This window comes from Rhea pennata, chromosome 20 (assembly GCF_028389875.1).
Source record: "Rhea pennata isolate bPtePen1 chromosome 20, bPtePen1.pri, whole genome shotgun sequence".
Classification (NCBI taxonomy): Eukaryota; Metazoa; Chordata; class Aves; order Rheiformes; family Rheidae; genus Rhea; species Rhea pennata.
In genome coordinates this window covers 6,418,837-6,432,730 of record NC_084682.1, presented here as the reverse complement: position 1 = coordinate 6,432,730, position 13,894 = coordinate 6,418,837, and the positions used below count along the sequence as shown (strand labels likewise).

The window sequence follows — 13,894 nt, the reverse complement described above, 5'->3', positions numbered from 1 at the left end:
CCTCTTCTCCCACCATGTGTGTCACTACTTGATCTTGGGTTCGAATTATCCTTCCAAGTCGCTGACATCACATCAAATTACAGAGCAGCAAAAGCAGATGTCTCGGACGGGCAGCGGTGGCAGGGCCACCCGGGTGCCAGTCCGGCAGGTGAGCTCGTCGCCTCGCCGAGCTCCATACATTGTAAAAGAAAGCTGATTTATGAATGCCAGAACCTCTAAACTCCCAATACCTGGTATAAAAGCAAAGGGGATAATGGTGATTCAGCTGTCTAAATCAATTATATTCTGTATTAATGCTCCTTTTTTTTTTTTGTTTTGCCAGTATTGCTCCAAGTGTGAAGAACGCTCTTTATGGGTATTTAAGACATCTGCAATACATTAACGCATCCTGCAGTATGCAGTGGACTGTGAAGCTCAGACTCCGCTAATGACAACTCTCGCTCTTTCCTAGCTTAGTATGTCATGCCCTCTGCTCGTGTTTTCTTTACAGAAAGAGAGATGTTCTCTTTCAAGCTCTTGTGTGTGAGCTAAAGCTGAACAGAGAGCCTTGGAAACAGGGGCAAATTGCACTGAGGGTTTCTTCCTTGCAGATTTTTTTTTTTATTAAGGTTAAAATTGAATAATGGCGAGGTCCAGAGGAGCTTAGATGATATCACTACTGGCAAAATCGAGTCTGGAGAACCTTAGGGAGGAGGGGAAAAAAAAGCTGGCAAGAGGAGGCTGGGGCTGCCCGCCTTGCCGGGGCGCCTCGGGATTTGCTCCCAGGCCATCGGCCCATCTGAGCGTATGTATGACTTTATTTTCCCTCCTCGGAGGCGGTGTGATGGAGTAACCGCCTTTCCGGCTATCTGGTATCTCCCTTGAACATCTGGGCTTTCCCTGGACGGTGGAATTAGGTTTCTCGGTTCAGGCTTTTTGTCGGGTGCAGACGAGTCGAACGTGGAGGAGCCGCTCTGCCTGGGGAAGCCCATGCAGCACCTCCCTAATCCACGATACCGAAATTCTCCCGGGTGCAGAGTGTGTTTATGGCATTGGGCTAAGGCAGGACGGCATTTGCAGCCGTTGCCGCAGCGTGCGGAGGGACGAGAAGTCTTTTTCGCATTCTCAGCTGCCTTAATGATATGAATCCACAAAGCCGGCTTGGGTCAGGCGGACTTTGATCCTGGCCCTCGCTCCCGGAAAACCACAAGACGAGAAGGATTGCTAGGAAAAAAGAAAAGTGTGACGAGGAAGGACGAGCTACTTGCGGAAGCGTTTGCCGAGGGTGTTTCCCCAGAGCCGGCCAGCCCGCAGGCTGCTGGGGACACGGAGCAGCTGGGGACACGGATGTCCCCCCAGGGTGGGCCAAGCAGTCGACGGCGAGGGCTGGTGGAGGCGAGTTTTGTTCCCCCGTCTGGGGCGATGTTGTCGGTCCCGCTGCCGGACCGGCACCTGCAGCCGCTCCGATAAAATCGAGCAAGCGTCACGCCGGGAAAGGACGGGCCGAGAGGCAGGTCCCTCATTAAACAGCACCAGCGTGTTTTATTGATGGTTTCTGCTGGTAGTTGACATTTGAGTTCAGCTCATTTAGCTTTTAATCAGAACATAATTGACTGCCTAGGAAGGAGACGTATCGATTCCCTGCCTGCTCTCGGGACCGTGTTTATTTGCCTTTGGCGTTGAAGAGCGCCTGCGAAACGGGTGCGAGGAGGAGCTGGCGCCTCGCGGGTTTGGCCCTGGCTGGCTCACGTGCTTGGACGGGTGTTTTAATACCTGTTTGCAGCCTCGCTCGCGCGAGCGTGAGTTTTCAGCAAGTGAACAGCCCGCTGGCAGCTTGGCTGCGCGGAAACGGGTGGTTTAATAAGCAGATCCCTACGGCTCGAGCGCGGCCGCGGCCCCGAGCGGTCTGCCCAGCCGCGGAGTCCGGGCGGCTCGGGGAAGCTCCCGCGGGTGTTGCTGAGCCAGTCCCAGCCGTTGCCGGAGCTGCGGGCGCCCTTTTTTCCAGCCCGAGTGGTGAAGGCTGTCAGTGCCAGGACACATTTCCGTTCGCTGTCTTGCATCCTGGTGAGACGGTTGCTTTTTTACGCATTTTCTTCAGCTTCAGGGTGAGCTAAAAACCCTTGAGGTTCAATGCTGTTACTGCCAGCCAGCTTTCAGAGCGTCTTTTCCTTCTTACTTCTTCAAACTTTGTATGAACAAGGGAAGGAGTGTTACGGTTGAGGAAACTGAGGCACAAGGTTGGGAAGGGGGGGACGTGTTGGCTGCGGTTGCCCGAGATGGTTGATGCGTGGGGGCTCGCGGCCCCGGCGGGCCGTGCGCGGACGGAGCTCGCCGCGGTCGCGTCTTCCAGCTGTCCCTCCTTGTTCAGATGCTCCTGGCAGCGGCTCTGCGGGGCCGGGAGCAGACAGCGCCCTTACGTTCGTGTTTTCAAGCGTCGTGTATTCCCAGCCTGCAAATCCTGCAGCACCCAGGCAGAGCAGATGCAAGTTTGAAAAGAAGAGGAAGAAGAAGAAAAAAAGAAAGCTTAATTAAGTGAAAAGCATGGTTTTGGAGGGCCGCTTTGGGACTTTTTACGCATTAGGATTTGCAATACAGAAGATTTTTCTGCCCAGAGCCTGATTGCAAGTGACAGCAACGTGGGACTGTGTAGTAACGCGAGCAAAAACCTGTCCCCCTCCTCCGGCCTGGGACGACGGCTAATTGCTCTCGCTTGGGTCAATGCCCTGCTGTGTTCCAGCGTGAATTCTTGTCGTGGCTCTTCAGTGATTCATGGTGACCTATTTTGCACGCGCCCCGCGGGGCCCTGCGCCGCTGCGCGGCCGCGGGAGGTCCAGCGTGTCGCCTGGCACTGGCCTTGCAGCGGCCGGTCTGGAGAGAGATTTTTTTATTTTAATTTTTTTTTTTTTGCCTTACGGCAAAGGATTTAAAAGGCCGAGATGTAGATATTTAGGTATTTACTGCCTCGCTCGGAGGCATCCAAGCAGTCCCAGCCAGGCCGTTTCTGGGACCCCCCCCCCCCCCCCCCCCGCCCCGGGAGACCAAGTACCAATTTGGGGAGGAAATGCAACATAATAGTTTGCTGTAAATATTAGCCCCGTGGCTCTGAAGACTAATCTCAGCGTGTAGCTTTTATTTTGCAGCAGAACTGTAGCTACTCAAGGCAGCGATTAGGAAATTCACCCTGCGTTTCGGCGCTGAGGAGAGCGTCGCCACCAGCTGTGAGTGATTGCTGCTCTCCCGAAAGCATTTTTCACCGGCTTCCCTCCCCTCCCTTTGCTTTATGGCAAATTATTTTGGTTCTCTTTAATTGAAAGGGATCAAAACAGCTCGCAGACGCAAAGAGAGATTACAGGAGCTAAAACTTAGGGTAGGTGCAGAAATTCGTGGCGGTAGCGGGAGGCGCTGCAGGCGGAGAGCAAACGGGCGCTACGCGGACGGAGCAGCAAACGCCCTCGTCTTCCCAAGACGTACCGAGCCGGTAATTAAAGCAGGGCTGCAATGTGTTTTTGGGGGGTCTTCCGGTAGAAAACATGCAATAAAACACGCTTTTGGAGTTTTCCCTGTGCTAGTTGACGGGGCTGAGCCTCCGCGGGTTCCTCCGCCCCGGAGCAGGCGCCGCTGGAGGTTCCCGCAGCTCCGAGGCTGAGCGCGGGCTGGAAGCGCCGTCGCAAACCGCGGGATTAAAACTCCCGTTGGAAGCTGAGCGCGCTCGTAACTGGCGCATTGAAAAGCGAAGGTTTAAGCACGCGCTCAAGCCCTCTTCCCCCCTCCGCAAGCTCGCCTCGTTTACGATTTCGTAAAACCAAGCAGCTTCCACGCATCCACGCATCCTCGCGCCTTGATTTATTTCGTAATTACGATCGTTACCGATGTTCGGGTTAGGTTACTCGCCGCCGGCCGTCTGTGAGAGAGCAGGCCGGAGAGGCGGAGGGGGTGCTGCACGCGGTCCGGCGGCGCGGCGTGCGAGCGCTGCCGCGCTCCTGAGGCCAAGCGTCCGGCGGCGCGGCGGAGGCCGGTGGCTGTGCGGTGGTTTGCTTGCAGGAGCGCGGATTTCCGGAGCAGAGTTCAGAGAGTTTCAGAATTAGAGTTTCCCCCCACCTCGAATTCCACCAAAACGACGGTTTTTTCCCCCCCCCCCCTAAGCAGCGCGTGGTTGGAGAGTTTCCCGGTCAGCCGCGAAGCCCCTCGGCGTTCGCTCTGCTCTCGGCGCGGCGGCCGTTGGGTTTCGTTCCTCGATCCCCGGAGCTGCTTCCCCTTGGGGAAACTCCCCGTCCTGGCGGGGCTGGTCCCCCCCCCCCCCTCCCCGTGCCCGCCCCGATAAGGGCGCCGCGTTCAGAGCGGTCCCGGCCGTGGCCGCAGCCCCCTCACCGGGCTCCCCCTTGTCTCCGCAGGAGGGGGACGCGCTGGGGGCCGTGGAGAAGCTCTGCCGGCAGCTGACCTACCACCTGAGCCCCCACTCGCAGTGGCGGCGCCGCGGCCTCGCCAGGAGGAAGCCCCAAGCCTGGTGAGTCCCTTGGGCCCGGCGGCGGCGGCGGAGCGCGAACGGTCCCCGCCGCGGCGGGAGGAGGCGCAGCGGGTGCCCGCGGGACGCGGGCTCGCCCGGGGCACCCGCAGCCCCCTCCGCCCCGGCTCCTGTGATAACGTAATCGAGCTTTGCTCCGACGCTCAGCAGCCCGGGCGTTGCAAACCTGGCGCGCCGAATGCGTTTTTCTTCCTGCTGCGCGGCGATCCGCTCCTTAATGGAAGCGTAACCCCTGGGAAGAAGCAGCGTGCTCCCTTGCGTGATCCCTGGGGAAAGCTCCGCGGGGAACCCGTGGCGGGTATTTGCTAATATCTGGATTTTTAATCCCATACAAGCGTTCTTCAGTGCCTTTCCAGGGGATGCGTCCCCAGCCGCAGCATCTTTCTGTCCGCGCGCAACCTGAAGTCTGTCCCCGGTGGTGGCAGGAAATTTTATTAGCTCTGCATCCTCCAAAGCCGGGCACAAAAACCCTGTCCTCGGCTGGGACAGCTGCTTCACAGCCGGCCCGGCGGCTTCCCCGCGGCCCGTGATCGAGCTCCATCGGCGATACGGCTCCTGGAGTTCGATGATGCTTTAGATGTTCTTAGCTGTAAAGTGAGAACCTGTTGTAAAGTGAGAAGGGGGGAAAGTCGCAGTGCAGCAGAGCTGCGATTCGTACCCAGGTGGTCGCTAGTGCTCCCCGGGGAGTTTTGGTTCCTAGTTGAGTAGGGGCTGTTTGTAGACCAACCCCTGCTAGGAAGAACGTAGTCTGAAGAGAGATCACGGCAGAAGGGAGGAAAGCAGACCGAAGGCGGTGGCCAAAGGAGATCAGGAGCCCCGTGTGCCGCAGGGCTGCCGCGGTGCGCCCTGGCCCCCAGCGAGCTTAGAGACCCACAAGTGGAGAAATGCCTCTGTTTTCTCGACCGTGCTTTGGCATGACTCTCTGAGCACTTCGGAGGCCTTTTGACAGCTCAGAACTGCTCCATTTCCCCGTAAAGGAGCAGCAACGAGACCGAGGAGGTGCCGTCTCGCCCGAGAGCCCTTCTGCCGATTTCAGGGAGGTTTCGGCCCCGGCGTGAGCTGAGGCTCCCGCCGCGACCCGGCGGTCCTCTGCTCCGCTGCCCCTCGCCGCGGTTCGGCGCGGCGGCCTGCGGTTTTCTTCGCGTCCGTCTCTTTGCGGGGCAACAAGCTTCAGCTCGGGGCGGTAGCGAGCAGGGGTGGTTTGGTCCCCGGCGCTGGAGTGGGAGCGGACAGGCCCGTTTTATCAGAAATAAAAATTAAACCTGCAGGAACAGTTTCCCAGGCCTTTCTGTAGCTGTTTATAGCAGGCTGCAGCCTGCTCTGCTCCTTTGCTTTGCCTGTTGCTCTTCGTTCACTGAACTAAATAAATCAAGGCATTAAATCAAGGGCTTCCTGGCCGATCTCCAAAGCTCCCGCTGGCGTTTGGAGAAGACCCCGCTCCCTCTGCTCCCTCTTCTCGCGCGCCGTTCTTCGGGCAGCCCGGCTGTCCCTGCGGAGGAGCTGTTTGAGCGGATACGGACTACCCCTGCGATTCCGATAGGTTTTATTCGGATTTAGTGGAGACTATGTAGAAACCCTGCCTGTGCAGCCGCAGAGACAGCGCTGTCAGCGCGGATGTCTGAACTGCCAGACGAGCTGCAGCTTTGCAAACTCCAAACTTCAGGGAACCGATCCAGATTTCGAGTCTTCGGCAGAAACCCCAGCGCCCGCGAAGCCCGGGAGGACCGAGTCCTGGGTCCTGACCGTGCGGATCGGGTTCGTGACGGATTAGCTGCTCTCGGTACAAGCCCAGGGCTCGCTCGACACCTCTCCGCAGCGCCCAGCGAGGCTCCCCTGGGGCGCCCACCGCTCTCGGTGGCAGAGATCCGGTGTCGGCAGCTGTCGTTCAGGAAGGAAAGGCCTTTTCCTTATTTTTTCAGGGAAGCTGGGTTAAATTCACAGATGTGACCGCGGGGCGGTCATGGGTATGATACAGGCATCAGGTTCTGCCAGCTCATTATTTTGTGAGCTTTTTTTTTCAGCAGAAGCAAGGGAAAATGTGCGGTGTTGTGCTGGCCGGTTGCATTGCAAGAGCAATCCGATACGGTATGAATTATTCACGAAAAGCGCGGCGGCAGCAACTCGCCCCCAGCGAGCCGGCGCTGCCGGCGGGAGGGACGGCGAGGGCTGCCGTTCCCGAGGGGATAACGTCACGGCGGCAGGGACCCGGCGGGGAGCCAAACGTGAGGCTTCGCGCCGCCGAGTCCTTCCCCAGCTGCCGGCTTTTCGGAGGAGTTGTTTCCAGGAAAAGCAATCCGGCTCCCGCGGAGCCGAAAGAGCCACAGTTACTTTTGCTTCAGGGTATCCGTAGATGCTTATTTAATGCTTTGGGCAGGATTTGCACAAGAAATCTTGGTGGCAGGGACAGATACCAGTCCAGGGACCACGGCTGCTGAATTGCACCGTCCCTGCAATGCTTTAGCTTGCAGGAATAAAGCACGGTTTCCCGAGAGCGCTCCAGCGCGGCTGCGTTATCAACCCCAGTTGGGCAAGCGGACACTTGGTCTTTTGTGTAGACGGGAAAACAAGGAACAGGAAAACGTCCTGCCTTGGGGAACATCATGCCCCACAGCTGTCTTGTAAGAGCTCATTAAAGCCCATAACGGTGCTCGCAGCCCCGTGTGTTGGATTTCCACTCACTGGGGTGCCTGCGGCAACAGCCCCCCCCAAAAGGAGGTTGTAAATAGAGAGCAGCGCTTGCACTGCATGCACCGAGCCGTGCGTGCCATCGCCTGGGCTGGAGAAAATGAGACAGTGGTTGCTGGAGGAGAGAGAATGATTTTTCCTTTCCCTTCTCTGTGTAGCTTTGCAGGCTGCAGCTGTGCTGATAACGCTTCCTTGTGTTGTCTCTTCTTTCTCTTCACTCTCTTCCTTTTGTTGCTTTTCATTTGCTTTCTCGTTGGAGAGGAATTCTCCTGACTGTCTTGCAAGAAAGCTTTGGGGTCAGAAGGGGAAGGTTTGGAGCCAGTGCCCGTGCCCTGCCCAGAGGATCCATTAGTGGGTTCCCTGGAGGAGGCATCTCGCCTTGGGAGCGGGAAGTGCATAACCACGTACTTCAGATGCACCAGCCTCATCCCCAGTCTTCTGCACAGTCTTCTGCTTCGTGACCGTTTAATGGGAATTTTGGCTTTGTTCCTGGTTCCCTGCTAGTGGTTAAGGTTTGCAACCCTACTGCGCGGGCAGCGGAGGCCTTGGCGGAGAACTCCTGGGCTGGAGCTGTAAAGTTGCTTGAAAATACTTTCTTAATTTGAAATCTGCAGCTTTGCGATGCATTGTGCTCCTGGGTCCCATCTGCTGGAGGCACGCTCATTAGTGCACCGACTGCTAACGAGCCAGGTTACACTCACATTGCAATCTGCAGCATGGCTTCATTAAGTGGTATAATTTCCCTGGGCCCATGGCTCTGCCCGTCTCCCAACATGCAGCAATTCGCTTTCCCTGCAGCTGCTTTAGGCATGTTGAAGGGTTCAGGGAAGGAATTAGAGTTTAATTATCCCAGAGGCGGACGGGGGGCAATTTCTGCGGATTTCAGAAATTTCCTTCCTCTTCTTTCCCTGCTAAAGTGTGCGGCATGCCGAGGATTTCCCGCTGCTTTCCCGCGGATTATTTTAGCGACGCTCCCGTGATGGTGTTAAAAGAGATGGGGCTGCCTGCCAGTAAAATGCACGCTTCCCGTTCAGCTTCGGGGTCGAGACGGCTTGGGAATTTTTCTTTAGGGCCAGTAAATCCCGTATCTCACTGGAGCGGCCATCGTTTTGTTCCCGAGGATTGCTCAGCGCCGGGGGGCTCTTCCCATCAAAACAATGGTGACAAGGGCCTGAATGTTTTAACTTGTGCAGAAACTGAGCCTTTGTAAAATGAAGGCTGGTGATTTCACTCGCTCTCCAGGTTGTGCCCTAAAGGTAAATGCATCGAGTATGGATTTTTATGTGCAAGGTAACATTAGCCTGAAACAGGCACTTCAGGGACCGATTTCACGGCTGGGCACCAGCGTGAGCTCCCTTTTGCTCCTGTAAGAGCTTCTGATGCAAAACGTTGTGTAAAATACCCTGCTAAAGGTGGAAACCGATAGCTTGGGCCGGCTTTATGTGCGCTCAGGAGGCTCGAGCGTGCCGTGGCAGTTCTTATCCTCCGGTTACCTGTGGGTTAGATGTTTTCCCTTGCGCTTGGGAGCCGGTCACATAGGCATAAAACTGTCCTCATTTGCGCTTGCAAACCTTGGAAGCGTGAGCCGGCTCGTCCGCTGGGGCTAAACCTGCCGAGTTCATGGCAAAGCAAAGGGAGAGGAGCAGAAGCAGGTCTGTAAGGGTTGGTTTGGTTAAAACAGAAGAGACGGGTGCTTCGATTTTGCGATGAACTTAGGTCAGGCAGCTTGGTGGTGGTGGCGGGAATGATCTTTTAACGTCCCACTCCTCGCTTCACCGGGACCGCACCACGTTTCTGTTCTGCAGGAATGCTGCATGCCGATATTTTTTAACGCTTGCTCGCGGCACCTGCTTGCATTTCTCTACAAAGCCCTTGTGAAGCAGAAAAGGGAGGTTTTCACGGGGCGGGGGAAGCACAGACGTTTGTGCAAGAAAATCATCCGCAGCCACCTGGAGTTGTAGCTCCTGCAACAAATGATCCCTTCAGCGCTCCCAGTGCAAATCCGCTGCCGGTGCGAGGAGGCTGGAGCAAGAATTACGCTGTCTCCTCTCTGTTAAGGTACGCCGCGTGTGTACCCCGAGGAAGGTGGGTCTCATCGTCCGGTCCTCCACTGCCGCCCCGGCTGTTTGATTGCCCAGAGGCCGCTGTGACCGGCTCATCCCTGGTTTTTGCAGACGGACAGAACTATCCGGGGCAATTCCCGGGTGCTCCCATGAACAAGCCCCATATACGTGCCGTGCCGAAGACGCCTGCATGCACATACCGCTTAGAGCAGCTCATATGGAAGGTGCTTGCCTCGGGTTTGGTCTGCTACACACAGCGCTCAGCCAATGCACATAAAAGCAGAATATTTTCTATATTTTGGCAGAAATGTTTGGAAACTCTGTTGCAATGCTAAGGAAAACCACATGGGAGGGAGCTGTCTTCCAGCAAAGCTGCGATCCGCCGTTTGATCCGGCTGATAGCCACGTGCAGCGCGCAGCCCAGCAAAATGCCAGGCCTGCTCTTAGGCGCTGTGGTTCGAGGTGTTCACTACAGCCAAAAAACAGACCAGAACTTTAAGCACTGCAAATGAAGGGGAGCAAATATCTGTGAGGTTGGTGATTAAGGAATAATTCTGCAAAGTGCCGCTCAGCGGCAGCTAGAGCAGTTGCCGGCGGGTTTGCTTGACGCTGATACCCGGCGGCGGCCGCGCTCGCCTGCGCCCCAGACATCTCCCGGCTTTGGGGCGCTTTGCAGAGCAGCGTTGCCGCTCTCGTGTTCGCGGAGCGGGGGAGATGCAAACGTGCCGCTGCTACCCTGCTCGCCGCCTGCGAATGTCGTGCGTGGCGGACGGGCAGTGCCCTCTGTGCTCGCCGTTCCCGGCCCTGCCGCGGCGCAGGGCGCCGGGGTTAGCGAACGCCTGGTTTGTCGGCTGCTGGGGCTCAGCTGCAGCTCGCGCGCGCGTATTTAGACGCCCTCCGTGCGCGCGCTAGAGGAAAAGCCTGCACGCTCCGGAAGGGGCTAAAGGCTTTTCGCCAAACCGCTCCGTAAAAGGACTCCTTCCCCTGCTCGATCCCTCCACAACCTGGTCGCCAGATTTTCAAACAGTCTCAACCCCGGAGGTGGAGGAGCGGTTTTGCTTCCCGCTAATTCTGGCAAATGCCTGCACTGTTGGTTTTGCTGTTCCCCAATGGAACAAATGAACTAGAAGTACCAGAAAATATCCTAAAGGAAAGAATCCTGCCCTGGCAGTGAGGGTGGAATAATCTGCTTCATGGTAACTTCGTGGGCTTTTCTTTGGGCCGTCAAATAAGCTCATTGTTGCTCCTTTTTCTTGTGTTGGGCTTTTCCTCCCCAGCGGCGGTAGTGGCTGCTTTCCACCGCCCCCGTGCCCCTGGAAAGGGTCTAGTAAAGCGAAACAGCTCCGTGAGCTCGTAGCGAAGCCGCACGGGGCTCCGTGCGAAACTGCCCAGCGGGAGGAGGATCCTGCGGGATGCAGGCGAAGCAGGTTGCAGCTCCCGGCTCCGCTGAACAACCCCAAAACCGGGGGGGCGGCTGCGGATGCCCTTGAATCTTCTCCTGGGGGTAAGGTACGAGAAGCGGGACGGTGGCAGTCCCGTCCCCGGCGGGCGGACGGATACCGACGTCGGAGGGGAAAACAGACTCAAACAGAAGGAAAGCTCAGAGCTCCAGGGCACCGCTTCCCGGTTTCACGCTTGCCGTTCTCTGCGAGCTTTTCCCAGGCGTTTCTGGTTTCCGAGACGCGAGGGGCAGCGGCTGGTGGGCGGACCGAAACGCCGCGGGACGCCCGGCCGCGAAGTGCGATTGCTCCCTTTCTCCGTAGCAGGGAGTTGCTTGTGTACAGCCAATAGTTATTTGGATATATTTAATATACTCAATCATAAGAGCCCATTTCCAAGAGCGTTTTCAGCCTCTTTCCCTCCCCCCCCTTTTTCTCTGCACTAAGGATTAAAGAAAATGTTCCTATGGTTTGTTTTCACGCAGACTTGAACAAATTCTGTTTTCTGGCCCAATTGCCTTCTGGGAAGACATTTACAGCAGCAGCAATCCCAGAGTGTTTTTTTTCTTTTAAATTGATGATTGGTTTTGTGTTGGCACACATGCAAATTGCCTTTCCTGCAAATACATATTATTAATGAGGCCTCAGCTGCAGTTTCTTATTACACCAGAGTGGAGTTAGTTGGAAATGTTCCAGCACAGTTTTTCTATAGAATGCTGCAAGTTCCTTGAGAGGAAAATGTTTTATAAGGAGGAGTATGTAAATATGTTGTATTCTGGGGGGGGGGGGGATTGAGGGGAGAAAATGGAGTATTCCGAGAACAGGGTATTTACATTTTCTTAATAAGTCAAAGAAAGAACTATAATTACAGCAAAGCATTTTGATGGATCCCAAATGCTTATTTTTTTGAATTTTGTGTAGCAGGAAATTAAAACCAACTTGTTGGGAAGAATCTCTGAGAAAACAGACTTTCACGTAACACGTAAGCGGTTAAGTGGTGCTTCTCACATAGAGCAAGACCGTGGTTTTACAAAAGGTTTGAGTCCAGCCTCTTCGGCTCTGGACCGTGCTGAGGAGCTCTGGTAGGGCATGCAACTGCTCTCCTTCGTTAGCCATACTGGAGATGTTTATCAGGCTGCTTCTTTGGATAGCTCAGTTTCATTTTCCAAAAAACCTCGTTACTTAACAGTTTTTAGTGGACTTCTTTGCCTACCTACACAGCGATGCAATGAAATGATGCTGCAGCAGTAACCTCGTGCTTATAGGCTTGGCGAAGCTGAAGGGAAGCCGCGGGGATGGCTGCTGTTCTGGGCTCTCCCAGGCCTTCTCCTTGGTCTGGCCTTGCCGCTGGACCTTCTCTGGGCATTCGCATCCCTGAGCCTCAGCAGTGGTTACCTGTCTCCGGTTGTTCATCCAGAAATTGGCTCCCAAAGCCGACTGGGCATAAGCCCCAGGAGTTGGAGTCACCAGGCTTTCCTGGAGACCCCAGTGAGGGCTCTGGGACTTCTGCTTGGCCAAGAAAGCAGGAGGTTTGGATTGAAAGACAAAAACACTGTGCATTTTCTTTTCCTTTTTTCTCTTGAATTTAATTGAGCCACTTGTTAGATGTGTCTGGTTCCTTTATGGATGCTCTTGGTGCACAGCGATTAGTATTCCCGTTAAAATTTTAGAGGGGACCCTGCACGTGCGCTCTTAACGAGATGCTTAAAAGTCGATGGGAAGTTGCCAGCCAGGAAACGGCCAGGCTTTCCCAAGCGAAAAACTGCAGACCTTAGCAAAACTGCCACGGTCCTTGGAGCAAGAGGAGACCAAAATAACTCATCCCCACCGCTGCTTTCCCTCTTCACTGTAAAACCGTGGGAATTTCTTATATGTTTATTGGTAAGCTCAAAAGATGCTTTAAAGTTGCATGCATTTGTATTTATGTATTTTAAAAATCCGCTTTAGCCCCAGATCTCTCTAAGGCGAGGAGTGAAATCTTTCCAGGCTGTTCGTGGGAATGGGAGAGTGAATCTGCCCGGGTTAATGAGCCCCTAAACCCTGCTGGGGCCGTACGGGCGAAGCTGAAGCAGCCCGGGGGCTAATCCCCGCGGCAGAGGGGGGCCGAGGGGCCGCGCGAAGCCCGAGCCCCACGCTGGCCGTGGGAGGAGAGCTGGAGCTCCAGCGCTGGCACGCAGATCTGCCTCCACGTTGTGGAGGACACGGCCACCCCGGGTCTGCTTTGGGCTTCGGCTACGTTTGCCTTCCGGATTTTGATGGCTCTTTTCTTTTTTTTTTTTTAATGAAAGAAGGAAAGAAGCTGAGTAGGCGGCATCATGAAGGCAGTAAAGAGATTTTTTGAAGTTGCCTCGGGGAACGCTCGTGGTCGCCGGCCCGTGCCGCGGTGGGAAGCGCAGCCCTGTGCACGCACGACTTTGCTTTGCTCCCGGGGAGTCGGGTCGCTCGGCGCCGGTGCGGGTCCCTCGGCTCGTGCGTTAGGAGAGGCTAAGGAAGAGCAGGCTGGTCTCGTCTTCTCTGTATTATTCATTATTATTGTATACGAATGTGGGGTCAGCCACATTCCTATTTATGTGTGTTTCCTTTAAGCTAAATAATCATGTTTTCTTGGCTCAGGTCCTCCTTTGAGGCTGGAGGAGCGTCATCCTTTTGGCAACATTATCGCTCCCAGACCACGTGCACTTGCTGCATGTGTTCATGGTCCTTCCCTCCGGTCCCAGAGTGTCTGTTCTGCTGTTTGACATTCAGCAGCTGAAGCAGGAGTAGGACCGCGCTCTGAGACGGCCAGAATTTCAGGACAAGCCTTTTTTCCCCCAATCCTTTGCTTTTTCTTAACCTTCCCCCCAAAAAACAAGTTGCAAGTGTACAATATTGGCATCCTTCTCATGCCAGGGAAGCTTTTAGCTCCACGGGAATATCTTGACACCGGTTCTGTGAAGCCCAGTATTAAAAAAAAAAGAAAAAGAAAGAAAGAAGAAGAAAAAAAAAAAAAAGCTGCCCTGCAGTTTCAGCCTTCCTATGATTATTTAGGAAGTTTATTCTGGCGACGATGATTTTGGAAAGTCCAACTCTTGAAGGGGCGTTGATTTCAATAAGAACTGTAGGAATTTACCTCCTCCTTGGCTTGCAGTAAATTAGGTGGCAAAGGCAAACTCCTCGCAGCCCAGCAGTGGTTGTAAGTTGACTTTTTGTTCAGCAGGAGGAAGACT

General features: G+C 55.1%; 1 protein-coding gene across 1 annotated transcript in view; it reads left to right on the top strand.

Moving 5' to 3' along the window:
* Positions 1 to 13,894, top strand: part of LRRC75A (leucine rich repeat containing 75A) — a 30,771-nt gene that overhangs the window by 14,231 nt on the left and 2,646 nt on the right. The window contains exon 3 of the mRNA XM_062592279.1: positions 4,371 to 4,483. Coding sequence (XP_062448263.1) covers positions 4,371 to 4,483 — 113 coding nt within the window. The remainder of the gene's footprint in view (positions 1 to 4,370; positions 4,484 to 13,894) is intronic.